The following is a 24,399-nucleotide window of genomic DNA, read 5'->3' on the forward strand; positions in this document are numbered from 1 at the left end:
TATAGCATTCATTCTTACACCTTTATTTTGTTGTTCCACGATGGAACCAAGGGGTTCTTTAAATTATTGATTTATTAAATTGCTTCTAATTCATTATTACTACTCTGTTACCATCATAATTCTTGTTGATGCTCAAATTGCCCCAAATTTGACCAGTAGAAGCCACTTTAAAACACCTTAGGTCTTTTCGACATGTCCCCGTTAGTCCTTGAGTACTTTCTTACTTAGACTAACCCAAACTTACTTTGTACATTTCCTACCCAAGACCGGGAATCAGCCTTCTAGTTTCCCCAAATGGTTTTAACTCCCAGAATCGAATCCCTCTTATATTGTTTATCTTTATTTTATTCAAGCCTGATGTCAAACTTTTGCTTCCCTTTGCACTTGTAGCTACCAGATGAAGAAACAAACTGCGAAGTAAATTTTTTTTGTGAACATGACCTACAAAAAAATGGTGATGTGTGAAAAGGCAGTACCAGAAAATGTATAAATAGGCCAGTAGCTGCAAGCAGATGTGGGGTAAGTTACGGTGAGTTCTAGAAGTAGTTTATTCATACTCTGCCCACAGTATTTTTCCTTTTTATTTGCATTTTCATAGCCCAGCAGCCTGGAAAATGTGAGACTATTTGGATGTGAAATGATTTTCACTGAAAATTCTATATATTTCCCTTTTTTGGTGGATGCACTGTGTATGTGAACCAAATCAAAACTCGTGCAGGTCAAGTATGTCCTCTCTCTAGGACACAGTACTTTCGCATCTCAGAGCTTAATGACAACTTTGGCAACAGCTTGGAGGGGCGTACTGGTTCAACCTTGGGAATTGCTTTGCACTGATGCTTGTTAATCTGTTTAATCATTTTCCTAGAGCAGTGTCCTGCCTTTCTAGGTTAGGCCTCTGTAATGGGATGAACTGTCATCAGCCCCCCCACCCCAAAAATTGATGTTTAATCTCTAATCCTCAGTGTGACTGTATTTGGAGACGTGGTCTTTAAAGGAGGTAATTAAGCTAAATGAGGTTCTAAGAGTGGGGCCCTAATGTGATAGGACTAGTATCCTTATAAGGTGAAGAGACACCAGAGCTCCCTCCCTACCCATCACTGCTTAAAAGCCAGGAAGAGTTGTCACCAGAAACTAATCAGGGATGACACCTTGATCTTGGATTTCTAACCTCCAGAACTATGAGAAAATAAATTTGTTTAAGCCACCAGTCTGAGCTATCTTATGGCAGCCAGCGCTACCATGTTTCCCTGAAAATCAGACCTAGCCGGACAATCAGCTCTAATGTGTCTTTTGGAGCAAAAATTAATATAAGACCCGGTCTTATTTTACTATAAAGTAATTTTAAATTTTACTTTCTATTTATTTTTTTTAATTGTACTTATAGTAAAATAAGACCGGGTCTAACGTAAGACCCGGTCTTATATTAATTTTACTCCAAAAGACGCATTAGAGCTGATTGTCTGGCTAGGTCTTATTTTCGGGGAAACACGGTAACACAGCATCATCTTAGCTCTACCATAAGGAACCTCCTTCATTTTCCCCAACACCACATTTATCACATATTGTTTTTCTTCCTTTTATATTACAAGGGCTATTTTTGCACCACGTATTCCTACCACAGGATCCACAGCTTCTGGCATAATGCCTGGCATTGAGAAAAACTCAATATTTAGTGAATGAAATTAATTACAAGTCCTCCAGATCGGAAGAGGAGCAAGAAGAGTTAAGACACGAATGCGGTTTTCACCCTAAGTACCAAAAGCCCTAATAATTTAAGTATTATCTTAAGTATGATCTTTTTTGTTCTACACAATTAGCCTTTCGTTTTCCTGTTTTCTATCTATAAAATTTGACTATTAATTTATACTGACATATGCAAGTTGTCCCACTGATTGCTTTAGGTCTTCTGCCCATCTAGACTGCAAAGGCCTAAAGTCAAGAGGCCTCTACATTCTATTGAATCCTCATAACACTTAGCCCAATACTAGATGCAAAATAAGTATTCAGTACTCATGTTAACTAATGACAAGTGTCTGAATTCCAAGTTTCTCTTCGATCCAAAGAATAGTCTTGTATCTCCTAGTCCTTGGGCAGGGAGCCAAGAACTCTTCAGGAACTATATTCATAGATTCAAGGGCAATTCTTATAGGGGACAAAATGAAATACCATGTATTTTGAGTATACCCAAAATGTTTTTTTTAAATATGTTGTTTTTTTAAATATTATGATGATTTGTGCCCATGCTACTTGGTACTCACTGTCCAGAATAAACTAGAACTGGGTATTGACCTCTAGCCTGGCCTCTTTAGACAGGCTTCTTTCCAATGACTCTACCTGGTATACAACAGGCACTCAAGAAATGTAGAAAAAACTAACTTCAAAGACCAAATTCTAACAAGAATTCAGAACTAAAATAGTTTGTAAATGGCCTTTCTTCATATGTATTTATAAACAGGTGGTTTTAGACATATTTTACAATAATCAAAAAGCTGCTGCTAAATGCCCTTGTGTATATAAACATGTCATTAAATCAAAACACAAAAATTCAAAAGTCTAAAAGTTTATTGCCAGAATAGCCAACTTCATTAGACACGTTTTTAAAGTATATCGAAAATGACAAGCAAAATAAACAGAACTTTGACCAAAGAAAAGCAAAGATGGTTATTATGCACATACAGTCAAATTAATACCAAACCAAAGAGATACATGGGAGTATATGGGTCATACAATCCACATTCTAAAACTAAAGGAGACTCATTCCAAAATGCTTAGGTTTGGGTCAGTTTTGGGGGAGATGAGGGCTAGAGGTGTAATTTTCTCCTAATACAGAAAATGGAAATACTTAGATAAGAAACAGAATGATGACTAAAATATCAATGATCAATTTAATTTTCATCCCCAAGAACAGAAATCTGTATTATAGGCCAACAATAAGTTCAAGAAAAATGGATCAAAAATCTAAACACAGAAGAGAAGAAACAAATTCTAAATCCAATTTGTGTTATCCTTACAACTGATTACCACTTCACATACACTACATCCAGTGTATTATATTAGTTAAGATGAGCTAAGAAGATAAAAGGCCAGAAAAGCCTTTACTATTTGGTTTCAACCATAACTATGTTTGCTTAAGCATAGAAAATTCTATCACTGTACTGCAAGCACTAGATTTTCTTTATTACTTAATAAAGTAAAAATTCATGTAAATGAAGGTATAGCAACAATTTCCAATTGACCACTAGTGCCCAATAGAGCTACTGCTAAAGGAGTAGGAGGAGTAAGTGTAGGAAGAATTCCCTGTTGCATCAAAGCTTCCTCTCCGGGACCCACTGCGCGAACCAGAGCGAGACCCGGAGCGGGAGCCCGAACGGGAGCCAGGGGCAGAAGACATATTATAAGGGCTAGGCAAGCCCTTGGATGAAACAGAGGCGGCCTCCAGAAGGCGTAGGCCGGTGATATCTTCCACCATGGAGCGATTCATAGCATCCTTATAGGATATTTTTAATTTGGTTTTGGGGCAGGTCAGGATTTTGGCATAGCTGCTGGTATCTTGCAGCCTCTGAGATGCTCGGCCATCAATAAACCCCTTTCTGATAGCTTCTTCCGTGCTTATTCTCCCATGCACTTCCGGGTCAACTAGGCCTCCAGTGAGGTACTGGAACTCCAGGAAGCGCTGACCTGCCTCATAGGGAAGCCATTTTTCTTTTACTGCCTCTGCTGCTGACATCTTCTTTCCCTTCACACCTTCAAAGCCAATGAAAGCTTTCTGAGCAGGCTTCAGCCTGGTGGCCATATCTTGGTCAATCAGGCCCTGGGAGACCGCATCCTTAAGTGACATCTTCTGACCTGTGGTTGGGTGGATGATGCCACCTGTGCAAGCCTGAGCTTCCAGAAGCCTCTGACCAGTGATGCTATCCACAATGCCCCGCTCTATACCTTCTGTAATGGAGATCTTCTCCAGGTTTTCTGTGTCAAAGATGGCTGCAATAGGGCTCAGTTCTTCCAGGGATTCAGACAGAGAGCTGCTCTTGATGGTTAAATTCCTGACACTGGATATGGTAGAAATCTTACTTACTGACTCATGTCGGGAGTTGCTGAAAACATCATCACTGACACTGACACCCATGCCACTGCTGCTGCCAACACCATTTTTCAAGGAGATCATATCAGCAAACTGAGTGAGGCTGAGGCTGCCAGATCGGTATTGATCAAAGAACTTCTTGTCAACAAGGCCCTTATCAATAGCATCTTGAATATCATACTGACTGCCTGTCTTCCTGTCTACCAGGACCACCCTGGTGGAGCCATCAGATCCAGTAATGGTTATTTCTTCCCACTCACACTCCTGCTCACACAGTTCTTTGAAGGTTTCATAATCTATAAGGCCCTTCTTGTAGGCCTCCTGAACAGACATCTCCTTGTTGGTTTCTGGGTCAACAATGACCACTCTACGTTTCCTGAGGGTATTCTTCTGTGATGTCTGCACCTGTTTCTTCTTTTCTTTCAGAGGCAATAGACAGAGCCCCGTTTCCTCATCCTTGATGCATCTTTCTTTTAGTTGCAGATAGGTAAGATTTTCTTCAGTGTTTGGATCAAAAAATCCTTTTGTATCATCACTTGGATCTGAGAGAATCTCACTGAGTTCCTCATTAAAGTAGCCCCTCTTGTATGCCATGTCCACTGGCAATCGATGGCTCTCCTTCGGGTCGATGATCCCACCGGTGGCAATCTGTGCTTCTAACAAGCGAATGCCATGGCCCTTCTCGATGAGTTCCTTGTTCATGGCTTGGAACAAAGAGATGATGTTTCCCGTTTCAGGATCATTATACCCAGTGACAGCTCGTTCTGCCGACAGGAGCTTCTCTTTGAACTCAATACCCACCAGGCCTCTTTTATAGGCTTCCTCCACTGGTAACCTCAAGTTGCTAACAGGATCCACTATAAAGCCAGTAGCTGCTTGGGCTTCCAGCAATTCCAGAGCAGTACCAGGTCGGACTAAGCCAATTTTCATGGCCTCATAAATGCCAAGCTTCTGCTTTGTGGTCTCATTGTATATACCTGCTATGCAGCTTGAACCCTGAAGGAAGTCCTTAATTCTCTCACCAACCTCATCATAAGAAATTCGACCTGATTCCAGTTCATTTACAGTGGATAGTCCCAATATACCAGAATCTACCAGCTCAGTGACAGTCACAGGTTGTCTGATTCCTTGGAAGGACATACTTCTCTTCTGTACCGACAGCAAGAGCAGACCAGTGTGAGGTTCGATTCTGCACCGTTCCCTCAACTGCATATAACTGACCTTCTTTTCAGTGACTGGATCAACAAAGTTTTTCTGACTATCTCGGGGATCATTTAGGGCCCGATACAAATCTCTGTCAATCAGCCCACGGGCTAAAGCTGTATCTTTTGGCAAAAAGACACTGTTCACGGGGTCTACTACACCCCCTGAAGCAATCTGGGCTTCCAACAGACGCATTCCGGTCTCTCTATTAATCAAGTTTTTCTTGATGGCTTCTGAAAGAGATACTGTCTTGCCTGAAAATGGGTCATTAAAACCCGTGACAGCTTTTTCTGCTGTATATATCTGTTCACGGTCATCGAAGTCGATGAGGTCCCGAGCTATTGCATTGTCAACAGTCAGCTTCTCATTCCTATGGGGATCAATTATACCACCTGTAGCTGCCTGGGCCTCCAGAAGCATGACTGTGGATTCTGGAGTGATTAATTTCTTTCTCCTGGCCTCTACCAAAGAGTACTTTTCCTTAGGAGAAACAGAAGCTCCAGCGATAGCTCCTGCACCCCGAAGGAAAGGCTGGATTTCAGAAGCAACTTCTTCCACTGACTTTTTCCCCTTCAACAGTTTGTCCAAGGTTGTTTTGTCAATCAACTGGCACTCATAGAGCTGCATCGCCGTCACCTTCTTCCTCAGTCCATCAAACACCAGCTTGGAGGAGTCCACAGTCCACTCACATTCAGTCTGGGTCTCCCGATGGGATCCGTATGGGCGCTGTTTGAGTTTGTCGATTTCCCTCTGAAGTCGGGAGCGTTCTGTTTCCAACTGTGACTGTGTCTCCCTGGTAGAGTCCTCCAACTTTCTCCTGTACCTCTCTTCAATTCTCTTGATCTCCGCTTGGAGTCTTTCAATCTCACTCCTAAGGCTGTTCTTCTCTCTCTCGCTCTTTTCTCTTTCTGACTCTATCTTCCTAATAGCCTCTTCCTTGCGGGAATATTGAGTTTTCCACTGATTCAGGTCATTCTGGATTTGCTGTTTCTCACACTCCAGGCGCTGTTTCACCCTACTTTCTGTCTCTATCGTTGCTTTCATACGGTTCAGCTCATCCTCCAGCCTCTGCAGCCTGATCTTATCTTGCTCCAGAACTTTGATTTTCACCAGAAGGCTCTCTCTTTCCTGCACCACCTGCGTGCACTGGTTCTTTGATTCATGAATCCTATTTGATGCCTAGAAGTTAAAAAGAAAGAAATGGGGAAAAAATGCTTTAATTATATCATATGACTACCATAATTTAACCTCTTTTCCTACTTTTTAAAACTTGTTTACTTACTTTCCCTTTCTCTGTTTTTTCCTGGATATACTAGTATTTTGTTATAGTACAAGTTTATGAAAAAATTCTGTAGATATATGTTGCCACTTTGATAAATGGCTTCATACTTACTATTTTTTTTCCATTAAAAATCTAGAAGTTGTAGACCTGTCTTATTCTTAACAGTAATTATGGTTTGAAAAAATATGGGGATTTTTGTTCCAGGTAATTACACACTTGCTATACTTACAGTTCACCTGTTACAGCTATACTAACATGTTTAAAAAGAAATAAAATTCTATGGATATATATACACACCCCATATCCAGCCCCACACAAATATTGCCTGTCTACAGAAGTCAAAGAAGTTATTTTTAAATTAGGGGTTAAAAAAATAAAAGCCAAACAAAAAGGGCCATGAGCAAGACAACAGAATAATGCGTGCAGAAAAATCATGTAAGCAAGAGAGAAAAAGTGATTTTAAAATTGCATAGAAAAATGCCTATAACATGGCTTTTATTTAGGAAAACTTTAATAGCTCACTAAGAGCTATCTTCTAGAAAACAGAGTGAAACACTCAGAGGAAGTGATCTTAGATGTTATACCCATGCTAAAAGTTCTGAAAGCAGGGCCAAACATGGGTTATACACAGATTGGCATTTGATGCTGTAACAGAATAGAAATTACTCGAGAGCAGTTGTCTGGATGATGACAGATAGTAGTACAGCGGTGAAAAGAAAAATTAGACTTTCTGCAAGCATCAGGAGCAAGGGCATAGTTCAGGTAAGATGGCAATGGGGTGAATTATTAGAGAGACAGTAAAGCTGTGATCAAATGTTTGTTAATACCTCTAAAGCCTGCTTTTGGAATTGCTCAATTTCCTGTCTCAAATTTTCCCTCTCTCTCTGTAAATCGTTAATCAGCCCCTGCAGTTCCAGGGTTCGGTTGTTGCTGATCTGCAGTTGGCTCCTTAGTTCAGAGATAGTCGTGTTTTTATCACTATCAGCTTCACTTCGGCCCCGTCTGAGCTCATCGTATTCCAGCCTCAGGTTCCGTAGTTCTTCCTCCAACATCAAATGCTCCTTGGTCAGGTTCTCTGTGAGAGACTGCAGCCTTTCGATTTCTATTTTGCTTTCATTTAAGCATCTGCTTTTATCTTCTATTGCCTTCTGGAAATGCTCATTCCTCAAGTGAGCCTGTTTGACATTTTCTTGTTCCTGGAGCAACTGCCGCTTCACGGCCTCAACCTCCAAGGAAAGCCTCCTCAGCTCTTCCTGGGTCCTCTGCTTCTCCCTCAGGTGGCCATCCAACACGTCTCTCTGCTGCCGAAGTTCGTCCTCGCTTCTTTTCTTAACAATGGACACCTGCTCCAGCTGCTGGGTCAGGCTGGTGATTTTTACCGCTTGCTCTTTCAAAGACCTCCGCATGCCTTCCAGCTCCTCCTCTAGCTGCTTCCTCTTGGAGGAGTCTTCTGAGGCTGTCCTCTTCAGCCAGTTCAGCTCATCTTCCACTTTCTGCTTCTGCAACTGCAAGTCTTTCAGAGAATTCTGGAATCTGGTGATGTCCTGGTCCTTCACGGATCTCTCCTGGGAAATCCTTTCATAGTCGATTTTCAAGCGCGTTAGTTCTTTCTCCTGAACCTTCAATTTGCTTATCGTCTCTGTTGCACTGCTATTTGCTTTCTGCAGGTCATACTGGACCCTTTGTAATTTAGCATTTTCATCTTCCAGGCATTTCCGTTCATTTGTTTCTGTTTCGACAAGTTGTTTTAACCTTTCTATCTCCTTGTTTTTATCCTGGATCGTCTTGGCAGCATCATCAAGAGACTGCTTATACCTAAGGCTCTCTTCTGTTCGAATCTGAGTGACCTGTCTCAGCTCGATCTCCAGCTGCTGCTTTCTTTGAGACAACTCCGAGCCAGTGGACTTCTGCTGCTGGACATTTTCTTCAACCTTCCTGAGATTCTCGGTGGTCTGGACTAAGGTGTTCTTCAGCCTCTTTATTTCTTCAGATAGGCTCCTGTTTTCTCGGGTGAGGTTGTCTATCTGGGCTCGGTAACTACTGGTGTCATCTTCCTTCTGCATGGTGAGCTGGTGGATGGTGGTCTTGGTGATGTTGATCTCTGTCTCAAACTGGTTTTTTAAGCTAATGATTTCCTCATCGTAATTGTTTCTTACCTTAGCCAGTTCATTTTCATATTCCCAGCGGCGCTTGGCCTCCTCCTGAAACTCAGCCTTAAGTCTTTCAATCTCTTTATTTTTGTCCTGAATGGTCTTTGCAGCCTCCTCCAAGGACTGCTTGTGTCTTGCATTCTCCTCAGAGCGCTGCTGGATGACCTGCTTAAGTTCTATCTCCAGATGCTGCTTCTTTTGCATTATCTCAGAGCCACAGGCTTTTTGCTGAAGGGCATTTTCCTCAGCTCGCCTTCGCTGCTCAGTGGTCTGCAGGATGCTGTCATTCAGCCTGACAATTTCATCCTTCAGATCGCGATTTTCCCTTGACAGTCTATCAAGCTGATTTCTAAGATTTTTGGAATCATCCTCTTTTTGCATGGATATCTCCTTGATGGTGGTCTTCGTAATGTTAATCTCTGTTTCAAACTTGTTCCTTAAATTACTCATCTCCTCATTATAGTGGTTTCTTACCTTTGCCAGCTCATTTTCATATTCTCTCTTCCGGGCGCTCTCCTCCTGCAGAAGAACCCTCAACCTTTCTATCTCGAACTCCTTCTCCTTGATGGCTTTCTCAGACTCTATTTTTTGCCAGCCAAGGCTCTCCTTTTCACATTGCCTTGCTTTCTGCAGTTGGTCATAGTCATTTTTCTGTTGGTCAAATCTGTCTTCCACAGTCTTTCTTCTTCTCTTTTCATCTTCAATCTCATAAGTAAGTCTGGTGATCTTCTCGTTGAGCTCCTTTATTTGGCTATAGCACTTGTCTAGATTTTGCTTAGCTGCCTTTCCATCCAACTCAGCTTGTCTCTTCAGTTCCTCCAGGCTCACAAGCTTTGCTTTGAACTGGGAACACTCTGTCTGGTATTTCTGCAGGTTCTGATCCAGGAATTTGTTTTTATTGCAGTTTTCAGAGTTGGCATCTCGGGCCAGTCTGAGCTCCTCTTCCAAAACTTCAATCTTGGTATTTTTCAGCTGTGAGAGTGAAATGAGAGACACATTGAAAGAAAAACACCTCATATCACAAGAAAGAAGCAGTTGTACTTTTCCCCTCCCAGACCAATGTACATTCTCATTTCTATTTACACACATATGCATGCACACACATGCACATACGGACACACAAGCACACGCACGAGCACGCACACACACCACACATATAAGCACACACATAGAGTGATATAAGACAAAAACTACTTGACAAAAATTCAAGAAATCTGTATTTTCCTTATAATTCTTCTATCAACTGCTTGCATGATCTTAACAAATGATATATCTTTGAGTTTCAGCTTCCTCATCTATAAATGAGGTAATTTCTTCCAAGATCAAAAGCTTACAATTTCATAAATCTTGTTTCCTTTATTTCAAGTATAAAGTAAGTTTCCATATAAACTTCATTCAAGTATTAGAAATGAGGAATAAATTAATCACCCCACAGGACAAACTCAAATGCAGCTAGTCCAGGATGTTTATTCGTAATTTAACACAAGGATATAAAGATAATTCCTTGACCAAACAGTGAATGAAATTACTGTTTTGGGGCAAGTAAAATTACCTGTAATTACGCAAATATTACCTAAATCCATTTAGAGCATGGGACAAACCCCGGGCTTACGAGCAAACTGTATTATACTAACTGTGTAGAGGAAATAGAGTTTTATCAGTTAAGTATGTCCAAATCCATGTTATAATGAGGCAGGAATAATAAGGTTCTATCCCATTTTATTTTTTGATGCACCAAGGAAATAAAGTAAATTACCTTCAGATCTTCCAAACTCTTCAGCATCTCACTTAAGAATCTGTAATAGTCTCCAGACCTTGTAAGTAGTTCTATGTACCGAGCATGCATATCTGAAGCCTTGGAGAAAAGGAACAAAAGGGGGGAAAAAGATATTACATTCCAAAGCAGTCCTATGCAAGTTGAGAGATTTTGTTTTCTAAAACAGTAAAATAGTAAAATTATAATTTAAAGAGTGAATTCCCTTCTTCCATGCGTGCTAATGCCAAATTCTAGAAGTACAACAAAACAGAGGGCTAAAATCATTGTATTCCATCCTCATCAATCCAAGGTGTTCCCCCTAAACCATCTGACAGGTAATGGATGCTCTCTGACATCTTTGGGAAGAAGCTATCTTTTAAACATCCACTAAATATTCCACTTTTTAAAAGTCGCCGTCATTAAACCCAGAGCCCAATTTCTGCAAAGACTCTAACATACAGATTCAGACTTCTACAGATAATTTCCTAAAATGCATCACATATTGAATAGAAGGTACATAACCTACTATTCAACCTTTTTGAGTAGAACCCTATAACAAGGGATGAATTCAAGGATTATAGGGAAGACAGGAAGAGGACAGGGAATAGAGAAGAGGAAGAAGGTAGGGTGAGCCCGCAGAGATATGTAATGATATGTATACCTCTTGCAGAATCATCCCAGAAGGAGACTGAACCATAGTCCTCTTGATAGGTATGTTCAGTAGAGTTTCCAGTCCTGAGGTATACGAGGCCAGCTGGAGTTCGTAATCCTGCAGAATAATGAAGTTTAAGAAAAACATACCGAATGAACTTAAAAGGAGTCACTGACAGCTACAATTCCACAGTTTCAAATCATCAAGCTCTACTTCTAATCACCAACCCCAAAGGCTATCATGTGCAGCTAATGCCCAAGCAGCTAATATTATATTATTAAGCCAAGCAGTACATCTTTATAGCTAACTGGAGAATTTTGCACAACTACCAGTCTAAAGAATGAAGATCAGACAGATATTCCCACAGATATTGCCAATGTGTGATGAATTCAAGTTAATGGATAACAAATGTTTATGGTTTATTCAGGAGAGAATAAATAAAATCCATAAAATCCATATAAACTAATCTTCAATTAGTTTATAATCTTGAAAGTGAATCAGAAAATAATGCAGTTAATAATATTCTGGATGAAATACCAACATTCTTTGTAAAACCAGCATACCTTAATTGAATTTGCACAAAGTTCAGCAATTTTTTGTACTTCTTCTGATTTGTCTCGTTTGCCAGAAATTTCACTATGCAAGTTCTATATAAAAAATAAAATATTTACAAATGTTAAAGTGCATAAATATTTTTAAATAAATGTTATTTCCCTCTTTCATCACTGTTATTTTATTCCTTCAGTTTATTACTACATGCACTGACCTCGTATTTTCACAGTTAAATCTTAGGAGATGAACATGTTTTTCTATTCAGAAAAGAGAAGGAAGACCTTCAACTCTGATTATCTACCTAAGAAGTTACCTTCTAGTCAGTACTCTTTTCTGGTCCTTTCCTGTCAGTTTATAAAGATCCTTTACTACATACAACATTACATTATTTCTATGTTCATAATTGCATTTCTTTGTAAATACCTCAATGGTTTTTCCTCTGGGCAGTCTTTTTAAGCATTTACAAAATGGGTTAGTAATATTAAGTATTTATCATTTCAAACCCAGGCGCTGCTTTGAAAACCAGAGGAAAATACAGCTTACACCCAAATAATTTCAAAACAGCTATGAAATGACAACTTGGCTTGTACCTTCTGTTCATTCAAAAATCGCATGACTGTGTTGGAATCTCCAAACTTCATGGATTCTAAGGAATCTTGGCGGCGTTTGGCATCGTAGAGCCACTTGCAGAAAGCCTGATAGTTATCACGATAATTCCTCAGTTGCTTGATTTGTTTCTCCAGGTCCCATAATCTAGGGAAAACACAGATAATATTATTAAAATTGTTAAAGCACTGCTTCCATTCTCAAAGTATTTAACAAAGTGACCATATGACCCAGCAAGTCCATTTGGTATGTACCCAAGAGAAATGAAAACATACCCAAATATCCATCAACAGATAAAAGAATAAACAAAATGTGTCATAGCCATACATGGAATGTTATTCAGCCATCAAAAGAAATGGAGTACTGAAACATCCTACACCGTTTATGAACCTTGAAAACATTATGCTAAGTGAATAAAGCCAGTCACAGACAACCATATATGCATTTATATGTCCAGAATAGGCAAATCTACAGAAACAGAAAGTAGACTGGTGGTTGCCTGGGGCTGGGGGGATTGGAAGCAGTGACTGCTAGTGGATATAGGGTTTCTTTTTTGGGGTGATGAAAACGTTCTAAACTTAGATTGTGGTGATGGTTACACAATTCTGAATAATAAAAACCACTGAATTGTACATTTTAAATGGGTGAATTGTAGGACATGTGAATTTTATATCAATAAAGGTATTTTTAGAAAGCACTGCTAGTAAAATGAACCATGAACAAGATTCTGGAGATTTTTTTTCTTAAACCTTCATTTGCAGTAAAAGATTTAATTTTCATAAACTTTTAGAGAACATTCACTCAAAGCTTCTACTTCTTCCAACAGTCATAACAGGAGTTTATAGGACACAAAAGAGCTTGATCAATGGTTTCCGCTATTTCCCTAAGAACCTAGATGGCACCTGGCATGGGTTGATTCAAGCTTGGCTACTGTGGCGTACTCTCTCTCCATTTCCAACAAAGCTGTCCACAGGAAGTCCGTAAATAGAACACCTACTATGCCTAACTTATACACACAACAAAACCACGATTTTTTTATAGTGATTATTTTAAGTGACATTATTTTGGGAACAACCAAATGGAAGGAAAGTACAGAAGGAATGTGGCATACCTGTAGTCTATCTGCTTATCTATTCTTTGCCAGCGATCGCCCAGCTGTGTGACTTTTTCACTGAACTTGCCCAGATCCAGGTCATACAGTTGATACTGCTGCGAAGTCTGGGAGTGGATTTGCTGGGCTTTCTGCAGTTCTGTCTTCATGGTGGCCAACAATGATTTCTTCAAGTTCAAGTCATTTTTAATTTTCTGTCATAAGAGAAAAAGTACAAATTCATCTCATCTCCTACTTGATGCTACACTGACAGTCACCAAATGCAAAAATTTTATAAAACCCTTTCGAATATTCGTACTTTAAAGTGATTAACAATCAGTTCAAGAAAATATATTTACTGGTTGCATTTTCCAGTATTTGAGTCAGTGATCTCGTTCCTTGTGCTACCCCATTCAACAGGACTCAATGTACAAATTAGTTTGAGAAATGCTAAATATCACACTCCATTCCATTCCTGAATAATTGTAATATATATTACTGTATTAACGGTTCTGAGAAGTCCTGTGGTGAAGAAACCAGTTTAACTATGTTTAATTAAGCATTCCCCAAACTAATCTCACCACAAATTACTTTCTCACATATTTCCTGCTCACATGCTCTGAACAACAGTGTACTAGAGATTAACGATTGACATCAATGTGTGGCCAACGAAATCTGGTAGTCCTCGAAACGCATGAAAACTTAGCGCAGCTTTATAATTAGGAGCCGAGTCCTGGATTATTCTCCGTAAACTGGGCCACTGCTAACATCCTTTCACATTACCTTCAGTCCACAGCGGTAAGCCTCCACTTTATCCAGATCCAGGCAAACAGTTTCCTCCTCGGTGAGTCTGGATTCGTAAACCTTTAACATGTCCTCTGTTTGGAGAATAGCCTGGAGTAATGCTCTCACTGTACATAAGCTGTAAAAAGCAAAAGAGGCAAATAATATTGTGGTCATTTCATTAAACTTTGGATATTAGCTCCTGCCACCATTAATGAAAGAAAACAATATTAAAGCAGATAAATTTTATTTTGCCTAGTTTATAAGCTGCAGGAGCAACGTATTTTTTTTCCCTCTGTCATGTTTCAGACCACCATTTTGCATTAACTGAAGAATTCCAAATTCTGGCCCTTAGAGTATACCTTAGCTGTAAGATACATTAGATCGCAGAACAGTGAAATTAACACCCTTGGCTAGAAGATCCTTTCTCAAAAGCACAGAAGAATGTAAGTAAGCCTCCAGTGAAAAGAGAAACTGTCAGGCAAAGGCTCTGGCAAGCCACACATATAAAGCAAATGAAGTCTGACAAAGTGAAGCTAAAACAAAGCAAAATACCTGAGATCAGCATTAGTTGGGATTACCTGTTTAGGTAGCCATCTGTAACGCCATTGATATTTTCCAGTTTCTGAAACAGCCCAAATACTTCATTCTGTAAATAGCAGTATTTCTCTGAACCTCTGAAGTTAGCTAGCATATCTTTAAGCTGGTTGAGAACTTCAGCAATTGCTTGAGAATCATTCTGCACACTCTGTCAAAAAAGAAGGAAAGCTCTTTTGATTTAGCTGTATCATTCTTACGATCATTTTTGTCCTTATAAAGTTCAATAAATGTAAAGGATTCAAGCAAGAGACTGACTTGACCCTCACTTCCTTCTTCAGGAAGGCCTGATCAGCACTGTGTAACTGTGACCCTCTTACTTAGAATATATACCTGGGACATTCCGGTATAGTGCCTAGGCTTGTCTGGGCAGACGAGATCACTGAGCTATTAAGTGAAACACCTGGGCTGTAGTCCTAGCTCTGTCGATGGCTTTGAGACTTTACTTCACCTACCAAATCTCTTAGTGTCAGTTTCCTGTCCATAAGTAAGGATAATTCCACCTGTCTAACCCATATCATAGGTTGTTTTGGGCAGAAGCCAAATTATTGTTTGTGAAAACTTTTGAAATGAACAAAGGAAGATATAGCACAAAGGAAGAACCCTGTAGCCTGACTCAGCAACACACAAAAGTGGCTTAATCCCCAGCTTGATGAACTTCTATAAATTTGGAAGCATGGGAAAGAAAAAAGGAAATTGTGCCCAAATCCTGTTTTCTTGAAAATTAATGTTTCTTGCCTATAAATATTTAAACCAAGAAGTTTTTTAATTAGTTTGCAGATAAATATAAGTATACTGAGAATCAGGCAAAATATTAATGGATACCTACCTTCAGCTCATTTATTTTCACTGTGATATGGTGAGAAGACCCTTGGTCAGCCTGAAGTATGTTTTTAAGAGCCATTCTGACCTCGCAGAGCTCCATCTGCCTGCGAATCTTCTGGAGCTCCATCAGCATCCACGTTTCTTGCTTGTCATTTTCTCTGTTGGTTTCAATAACTTTATTATGGTTGACGTCTTGGCAGGAACCAACATGAGTGATTTCAGTTGTGGTTACTGTGAAAATATGTTAGGACCACAAAAATCAGAGAATTCCTAGTTAGAAGGGTGTTAGGCCTCAAAAAAAATCCACACTCCATAATAGTATAGCTACTTCCTCTGATTTGATTCAGAAAATTTAGTGTATACATAAATGACTTTTGACACATTATTTTTCAAAGAACTAATTCTGAAACTAGTTTTATGCCAACGACTTCCTTTGTACTGAAACTGCATGTAGGGTTGATACAAAGAGAAGGATGCTGCAGACCGACCTGTCTGGTGCTGGGGGTGGCCAGGGAGCTGGATAACCAATGTCTGGTAGTGCTTCTGGGCATCCGTGAACTGAGACTGCATTTTCCGTTTGTCGTCATCTCCAAACATCTCTGAGCCTTGGCTGTTTCTGATGAACTCTTGGTAATGTAATTCAAGGTCAGATATTGTCTTCATATAATCTTCCTGCCGCATCGTTTTCAGCTGGAAGTAAACCAGGTAGAAGTGACTTATGGTGGCCCCCATAGTGTGACCAGGGAAAAGTTTGCTGGAAAGTACCCTGTGCTAGATGGGGCTTGAGGCAACGCTCACCCTGGGACCATGGGAATACAAAAGGTCTTTGAGGGGTAGAGATTGCCCCTAGGGATAGCAATGGGCTCTCAATTTTCTTTTGCTACACAATTTTATTCTTCAAAGGAAGTATTCAGAAGCTCCAAACATAAAGCAGATGCTCTGACTAAAAAGAGGAAAGGTTAAGGGGAGCCAAATTTGACCCATTTCATGCCCCTCTCCTCAGTGCCACCCTAGTCATCCCAAGACAGTCCCCTCACCTGGGATTCTTGGACCCCAATTTGATAACCACTGATCTTCAGTAACTAAAGCTTTGGTGTTCAGCCAAGAATTCTTTTACTTCTGTGATATCCAGTCAGTAATTTATAACCTAACTTACCATTACATCTAAGGAGAATAGAATCCAGAATACTATAGGACCCCATGCCTTCCCCACAGGTACTACCAGCTTGTCAGGTAACTAATTTGTCTCATAACCAGCTACATGTGAATTCCTCCCATTCTGTGTCAGACAGGCCAGAACCTCTATGGCAGGCTGAGCTGGTTCTCTTGATGAGCTACAACAGCATCAGCTGCACCGCTAGAAGGTCTGCGGGTGGAAGCATGCAGGGTAGGGAGTAGCCTGGCGCCTCCTCCAGGCGGCCTGGCTGGTCTTGGGGACCTACCTTGGCAATAGTCATGGCCCTGATTTTCTCGATGTCAATCATGCAATAGTGCCAGGAAACCAGGCTCTTCATGTTGATGTAGAGCTGGTTCCACAGAGCCAAGATGGCTTCGTAGTACTGCTCGATCCTAGGCAGCACAAAAGGAAATCACAGCTGTCAGACTGTATCCCAAATGGGAAACCTGGCCATGCTTACCTAAACTCACAAAAAAACTAAATCACGAACTAAGAGAGTAAGGGGCAAATGGATAATTTGCAAAACATTGAACATTTCAAGGCATTTGGACTGATGTACTCCCCCAAAGTACATTCTCAATGACCTATATTAGTACAGACAGCGCAAATCATTTTGATCAAAATACTATGTTTTTTTTTGTTGTGTTGTTTGCAGCACACACTTTTTAACTGACAGAAGTCTACTACTGACTGCGTGGGACACCAGGGAGAAAGCGGTTGGGAATGAGCTTAGAAATTAGCATACGGGGCTCATTATGCAACCCTCCCTATTCTGAAGGTGGCTGAAGATTTCCATGACTAAAGGTTTAGAAGAATCTGCCATGGACCATCCGTAAAATGAACGCTCCACCTATTGACGAGCAAATATTGATATGGGGCATTTTATACTTGTGGCTACATGCAAAATTATTGATGGTCTAAGAAGGGAAGAGCTTTGAAATAATGCCTGTAAAGTATGTAACAGCAATTATATAGTCCAGTGCTCCTACAGTCATTCTTTTCATCCTCCCTTAAAAACTATAGTATCTTTAACATGGGATTGTACGACAATGTAAAGGGACCTTCGTGAGGTTCCCCTGGGGTGTGAGGTTATCACAGGGAACCGTGTGTCTAAGTGTCTTCTAGAAGCATTTGCCCTATTTCTCTCCACTCTCGTTCACGTCATGGCTACTAGAAACTTCCACAACTTACTTGCCAGCGAGGTCCACGGCCAGGGGATTCGGAGGAGGAATAATCAGACTAACGGAAGGAACGAGCATGTCCACGCCTCCTGGGCCCGTCACATACCACTTGCTGCGCTCGTTGTTGTCCTTCAGGATGCACTCGTCCCCTTTGTGCACAATTTTCTGTAAGGCAAGCAACCCCATCCGTGTTGTGGCTTTATGCATGAGTATACCTTTGTATCTTTCTCCTCAACGATACAAATAGAGATGACAACATGCAAACTGTTTGAGCTTTTTATCTTACTCTTTTTTCCTCACATGAAGATAATCTGTACATAACCCAGCAACACTGATGCTTTAAATAATACATGTGAGCCTGAAAGGTGTGTATAAAGTGAATTAGGTGAAGTAACTTTCCAAAGGTAGCCTGGGGAATCCATCCATAAAGTGAAAAGCCCTTTTGTAAAGCAAAAACTCAATCCACGGCTTTTCTATGTTTGTGAGTTCATGTTTTATGTATTAGAGTTTAGTGTGAGGGAGTCACTTGTCTCATTCATTTGCGCTCAAAATTTTAAAATAAAAATGAAAAAGTTCTGGTATCAGGTCTTCAGAAAAGTACCTTTCTAAATTAACTCCAGCACCTAAATAGCTTCTTTTCTAAATTAACTCTATATAGCTCCTTAAAATGGGTATTTAAAATATGACAAGTATCTTAACTAGTAAAACGTAACAACCTTGATATTTATGTATTTCAATCTCCATTTCAACTCGTACTTCTTATTTCTCCACACAAAAGCTCTTAAAGCATTTCTGCATGGTAGAATACACTCCGCTGTTTTATATCATTTATCTAATCAACTAAACACATTTTATATTTCTTAAATCCTCCATAGTTTCTATAAGAAAGTAGAACTGTGGGAATTCATAATAATTAATAATAAATGATTACTAAAAACAAGTTATCTTTCTATATAAATGCCGGTGTTTACCACAGAACCTGCAGAATTAATATGCTCAATTACTGCATAAAATCTGCAATGACACTCACTTTGTATCCAGCATACTGGTCACCTTTCTCATTTCTTCTATATTCAGTATTTTAAAGATAAGTGATCACAGATAAATAAGTTTTTCCTATTAGAAGTAGTAAGCCTTAAAATTGAATGGTTTAAAAATACCCTGTGTCCTGATTACTGACAACTATCATGTAATTCAGAACAAAGCTGCTGCAGCTTGCTGCTTTGTATACAAAAGAAAAGACACTTACTATGGTGCTCACTGAAATCTAGATTAAATTCTGCTCTCTTGACTGGCAAAAATCTGTATGAAGAGGAAGGGAAAGCTTTTGTATTGCTCTGAATAAGCGAGTACACACCTGGTCTTGTTTGTAGTCACACAGAGCCCTGAGAATAATGGGCTTATTGCTTCTGTAGTCTGGGTTACGTGGTTTCAGCTGCACAATCTTCTTGGACTTGTTCACCAAGTTCTGTACCTGACGCTTGTATTCAAGGATTTTCTCTCGTTCTTTCTGCAATTACAAATAAAATCATACTTTAACATAGATACTCTGTGAATTTTAGATAAGATCTTCAAATGACATTAATATAGCTACTATGACATTACAAATGAGATACTGTTATAATTGCATTAGCTGTTAAAAACCACAAATTCATCTATCTTCAGGGACTATGGGAACCTGTCATAAGAAGTGACTCCAGAAGCTGCACAGCCATGAATTAAGTGGACAGGAAAAGAATATCATTGTGTAAGAGGACATTTATGTTGATAAAACTTGAAGTATTCTTTTCCAGAGGAATTTTCATGTTAGGTATTATAATCAGTATTCTCTCCATTTTTGTTTTGAGCAATAGAAATTACTTAAGCAAAAGTCATTTTCAAAGGTAGCAAGCATGTAAAGAAATTTATTTTGAGAAAAGCCATTGAAAGATGAAGAAAATGCTTGCTTGAGCTGGGCATACGCTGTTCTGTACAATCATGCAAATCTGCGGTCTGAACTGCGTTGGTGGGGGCATTTTATCTCTCCTGCGGAAGGCTGCCGAGGGCCTGGGTCTGAGACGATACCTCTAGCTCCTTGATCTGCTCCAGCAGACGCTGCAGAGGCATGTTCTTGTCACAGGAGTACTTCTTCCTGATGGAGTCTTGAAGGCCCTTCAGGTAGGCTTCTGTCGACTGGGCCTCTTCAAAAAACTATTAAGGATGAGAGTGATCCCATGTCAGTGAAAAGCAACTCAATGAGCAATATCATCCAGTAGTTTTATTTCAAGGACGATCTTCGCTAAGAATCTACTTGGTAGGTAGCTAAAGAAAGCATTACAGAAGGAAGTATATTTACTGATATGACAAGAGACTATTTGAGGGATTGATAACCAGGTTACCAATCTATACTCCGCTAAACTAAAAATCAATAAAGATTTTTGCAAATTATATTGCAAATAAATTTATATGGCAAATAAATTTATGCAATATTTTGAAGATTATTTTCGGTGCTTTTAAAAACACATTCAAAAGATAAGGTATTAAGACCTAAAAGACAATTAAATCATTACTAAGTATAAAAACCTGAAAGTAAGCAGCATTCTCTTTGAGATGGACATCAATGCATTTGGTGATCTGAAGAATCCAGCTCCACTGTGTCTGAAGAGTATCCATATATGCCTGGAAACAAGAAAACATCAGCTGTCTCACCACCACTCAGCCCTATAGAGGCATCTGTTCTTGGGTAGATATGTGAGCCTGAATGAAAGCTATGAAATACTTTTTATCAAATTCCAAATCAAGCAAACTTTTTCCCAAAAGTTAAAAACAGAACTTCCCAACAGGGAACTTCTGGTATGGTAGAAATTCAAGTGTAATACCAGTTTTAACAAATAGATACCATAAGAGTATTAGTCAAAGTATTCACCCAAATGACATGACTACTGACCAATCAGAACAGACACTGGAGCAGGGTTCCTTCCTCCCCTGCACCAAGCCCTGTTGCTGTACAGGAGCTAGATGGGGAGCTCCAAGGCACCCATAAAGAGGGCTGGAGAGACTTAAGGCAGTGATTCTTACCAACTGGTACGGAACTATTTCACATTTTTTAACAACCAATTTTTTAACATACCAGTGCTACCAGCTAATGTCAGCCGTGAGCACAGCCCCAGATGGCAGTCTAGGGCAGAGGTCAGCAAGCTACAGCCCAAGGGCCACATCCAGCCCACTGCCTGCATTTATAAATAAAATTTTATTGGAACACAGTCACGTTTATTCATTTATGTACAGCTATGGCTGCTTTCACACAATGGCAGAGTTAAGTACTTTTGACAGAGACCAAATATCCTGCAAGCCTTAAATATTTATTATTTGGTCCTTTCCAGAAAAAGATTGTCAACCCCTAGTCTAGGGTATTGATCCCAAAATACAAAATAAACTTGTTGTGTCTTTATGACGGGTAAGAAGCATTCATTTGTATAGTCCTACTTTATGAAAAGTTTTCCTTGTTTTCCCTAATAAAAACGTAAATCTCAAGGAGCCTACCTCGATTTTGTCTGAAGCTGGGTGCTGATTGAGAACAAGCTGGTCACTTTCTTGTTTAAGCTTATTGAGCTCTTTTTCCTTAACTTCCAGTTGTCGCATGCGTATCTGTGAATGGAAGAAAAACAAATCCTTCAGAGCAAGTCACCGTTGGTCTTCCATCACTCCCACCGTATTTAAAGGAAGGTGAATACAAAACTGCATTATGGAAATGAACAATGCCAAAGAATCTTGTTATGTTTTCCTAGCATTAAAAATCATAGCATTTTTAATATTGGAAAAGACGTTTAAGACCTGAAAGGATGTTTGAAATCATCTGGTATATGGCTAAGGCCAGACTGATGACACGTCTTGTCCAAATTCACACAGGTAAAGTGACAGAGCCACAACTGACACTGAGATTTTCTAATTCCAGGTTTTAATCCGCTAGGCTACTGTGGTACACACACTCTGGGATATGTGAGTGAACTCATTCTTACACTCTCCACTGTCTCCTGGGATGTTAAACAACGCATTACTCCTCTGAAGTCCACTGAAAAGCTTTCAGAAAGGAGTGGTTTTTCACGACCATTTTAACACAGGCTGAATCACAACTGGCTGATGAAATTATTACCAGTCCAGTCATCCCCACCTTGTCACCTTGTCGGCCTCCAAGGCAACAGCCTCGAGGCAAGCACCTACAAGGAAAGGGGGCGGAGGGGCGAGCTTACGGAGAAGGCCTCCTGTTTCTGAGCGATGTTGGTGTTCTTGTCACTCCAGTCATAGAGCAGCTCCTCCTCCTCGCAGTCGTTGATCCACATGATCTCTCGGGACGTCGCCTGGATGATGTTCTGCAGCTGTCGCAGGTGATCCATTCTCTCAAAAGACCCTTTCTGCACAGGACGTTCAGAAGCAGCGTTAGGATAACAATATGCAAATTTCAAGGATACACCCACATGGTCCTTTTTACCAAAAAGAGCACAAGAATCAGTAAAAGGTTAACCTCCTGTATTCACTGACCACCTGGTATGTGAAAAGGACCATCCAAACTTGCGATGAACAAGGGAGCAATTTTAGATTCATTGAACAGCCTAATCCTGAAGACTCTCGATTCAGATGATGTTTGGGTTCAATGATTAGTTTTGGATTACAAAGGGGGAAATGGGATTCTTAAAAAGATAGATCAAGCTTTTTCTGCCCTCTCTCACAGCCCAAAAATTAATGGTGCCATCAGTCAGTCACACACCAGACCTAATATGAAAACTACTGTGTCACTACTAGCCATGTTATTCAAATAGTGTCACTTCCGATAAGGAAGTATTGAAGAGTGAAGATAGTATGGCACAAATAGGCAGAAGATGGAAATATCTCTTCTCATGAATCAAGTAATTGATTCCGAGTCCATCACAAAATGGTGATGATGGTCTAATAAACCTCTGTCTAAGGGAAACAAGCCTTATTTGTGCTTATACCTCATAAAAAAGGCTGTAATCCTCAAGTGGAAAAGCTTTATTGCTTTAACTGCAAGTGCTTGACAAGTGCTATTTATGTGACCCTTAACTTGCAAGTAGAACAGCACAAGGTACAGTGTTCAGGGGGAAAAAAATTCTTTTAAAATTCATTTCTAAAGGAAACACAGCAGTAGAAATGACATTAGCATCTACAAGGCCCTACGTATATTTCCAGGTACTTCCAGGGTCATTAGTATACCAATGACCTGGAACGTACCTTACCCCCAGACTGTGCTCCATATGGATGGAACTGAATTGAACTGAACACAGAAACCTCAGAAAGAAGTTGGCTTACCAGCAGGTTTTCATACTCCTCCTCCAACTGGTAGATGGCAGATTTCTCACGCTAGAAGACAAAGAGCAGGTAATGATTTCATTCCCCTTGCGGGTTTGTATAGAAACAGCAGCCCCTATAAAACTCCTTTTTATCAGATACTGACTTCACATCCTTCTATAGAAAGACGATTCGCTCTATGAAATCGTTTACCTACAGGGCCATCTCCCCAGATGGTTTGAAGACAAACTCTCCCTGGCCTGGCAGTGCCATCTCCACAGAGTGAAGGCGTGCTCACTGTCATTTAAAGACCAACTTGTTACAAAATTGTAAAAGTCTAAAAATACAATTTAGGACTCCCTAGATCTTAGAGAAAATTGGTCAGATACTCAGGTGGACAAAAGTAAGGCAAAAAAGAAAGCCGGAAGAAAGGAGGATGAGTAGTAAATAGCTCGGTTCTAAGTAAAAAAAAAGTATAGACATCTGGGGGAAATCAAGCACCTAAAATCAGATTAATATTTTATGCTGTAATTCTCAACCCAGCTTCAAGTCAGTCCTTTTACCAAATGGAAGGTACCAGTATGAAACATAATTTCCCTCAGTAGAAATACATTTTAATTACCACATAAAAAAGGATTCACCAAGGACATAAAACTGTATGACTGTCGGATTTTCTCTATTTGAAGAGATGCTCTGCTTTCTGCAAAAAAGAACTACCACCCCAAAAAATACTCATTTACAAACTGCACACGAATGAGTGTCTGTATTCCCTTAGCCTTTTGTTTAACTGCCCCCGCCTCAAGAGTTAATCTCTAGTAGATCTATCGGATTCCACTTCCCCATTTATGAAATGGGATTTTTAAAAATTTCCAGTCTGTGGGGAAAGAAATCATAGACTAATGTGTCAGACAAAACTGCCTGGGATCAAGTCATTACACACAATCCTGCAGTACGCTTTTCGAAGCCACTAAAGGGAAACATTTCAAAGTACCAGGTCGGCTTTAATTTTGTCCAGCTGCCAGCGATAGTCCCCGATGGCATTGTGGATGGCCCTGTGGCTGCCGATGTGCTGCTCCACGGAGGCCAGGTCCACGCCCCAGGAAATCATGTCCATCTCCGCCTGCGAGGGAAAGAGCGAGCCCTTCATTCCGAATCCCATGCACCCACCTCCCCTCACCGAC

General features: G+C 40.1%; 1 protein-coding gene across 3 annotated transcripts in view; it reads right to left on the reverse strand.

The window, feature by feature from the left end:
• Positions 1-2,544: 2,544 nt before the first annotated feature.
• DSP (desmoplakin) overlaps positions 2,545-24,399 on the reverse strand; it is a 41,239-nt gene continuing 19,384 nt past the window's right edge. The window contains exons 5-24 of one of the 3 annotated variants that reach the window (XM_019745418.3): positions 24,210-24,338; positions 23,240-23,290; positions 22,165-22,326; positions 21,458-21,562; positions 20,498-20,593; positions 20,000-20,125; positions 19,293-19,445; positions 17,946-18,100; positions 17,020-17,146; positions 16,066-16,267; positions 15,582-15,808; positions 14,737-14,903; positions 14,156-14,294; positions 13,394-13,587; positions 12,267-12,429; positions 11,688-11,771; positions 11,134-11,241; positions 10,473-10,571; positions 9,191-9,688; positions 2,545-6,463 (exon numbers count right to left, since the gene is read on the reverse strand). In XM_019745418.3, the coding sequence (XP_019600977.2) occupies positions 3,239-6,463; positions 9,191-9,688; positions 10,473-10,571; positions 11,134-11,241; positions 11,688-11,771; positions 12,267-12,429; positions 13,394-13,587; positions 14,156-14,294; positions 14,737-14,903; positions 15,582-15,808; positions 16,066-16,267; positions 17,020-17,146; positions 17,946-18,100; positions 19,293-19,445; positions 20,000-20,125; positions 20,498-20,593; positions 21,458-21,562; positions 22,165-22,326; positions 23,240-23,290; positions 24,210-24,338 (6,210 nt within the window). In that variant the 3' untranslated portion in view covers positions 2,545-3,238. Of the gene's footprint in view, positions 6,464-7,393; positions 9,689-10,472; positions 10,572-11,133; positions 11,242-11,687; positions 11,772-12,266; positions 12,430-13,393; positions 13,588-14,155; positions 14,295-14,736; positions 14,904-15,581; positions 15,809-16,065; positions 16,268-17,019; positions 17,147-17,945; positions 18,101-19,292; positions 19,446-19,999; positions 20,126-20,497; positions 20,594-21,457; positions 21,563-22,164; positions 22,327-23,239; positions 23,291-24,209; positions 24,339-24,399 lie in introns of all 3 variants that reach the window. The other 2 variants (XM_074335259.2, XM_019745417.3) reach the window with 2 other exon arrangements.

This window comes from Rhinolophus sinicus, chromosome 14 (assembly GCF_057876585.1).
Source record: "Rhinolophus sinicus isolate RSI-liver-muscle chromosome 14, RSI-T2T, whole genome shotgun sequence".
Classification (NCBI taxonomy): Eukaryota; Metazoa; Chordata; class Mammalia; order Chiroptera; family Rhinolophidae; genus Rhinolophus; species Rhinolophus sinicus.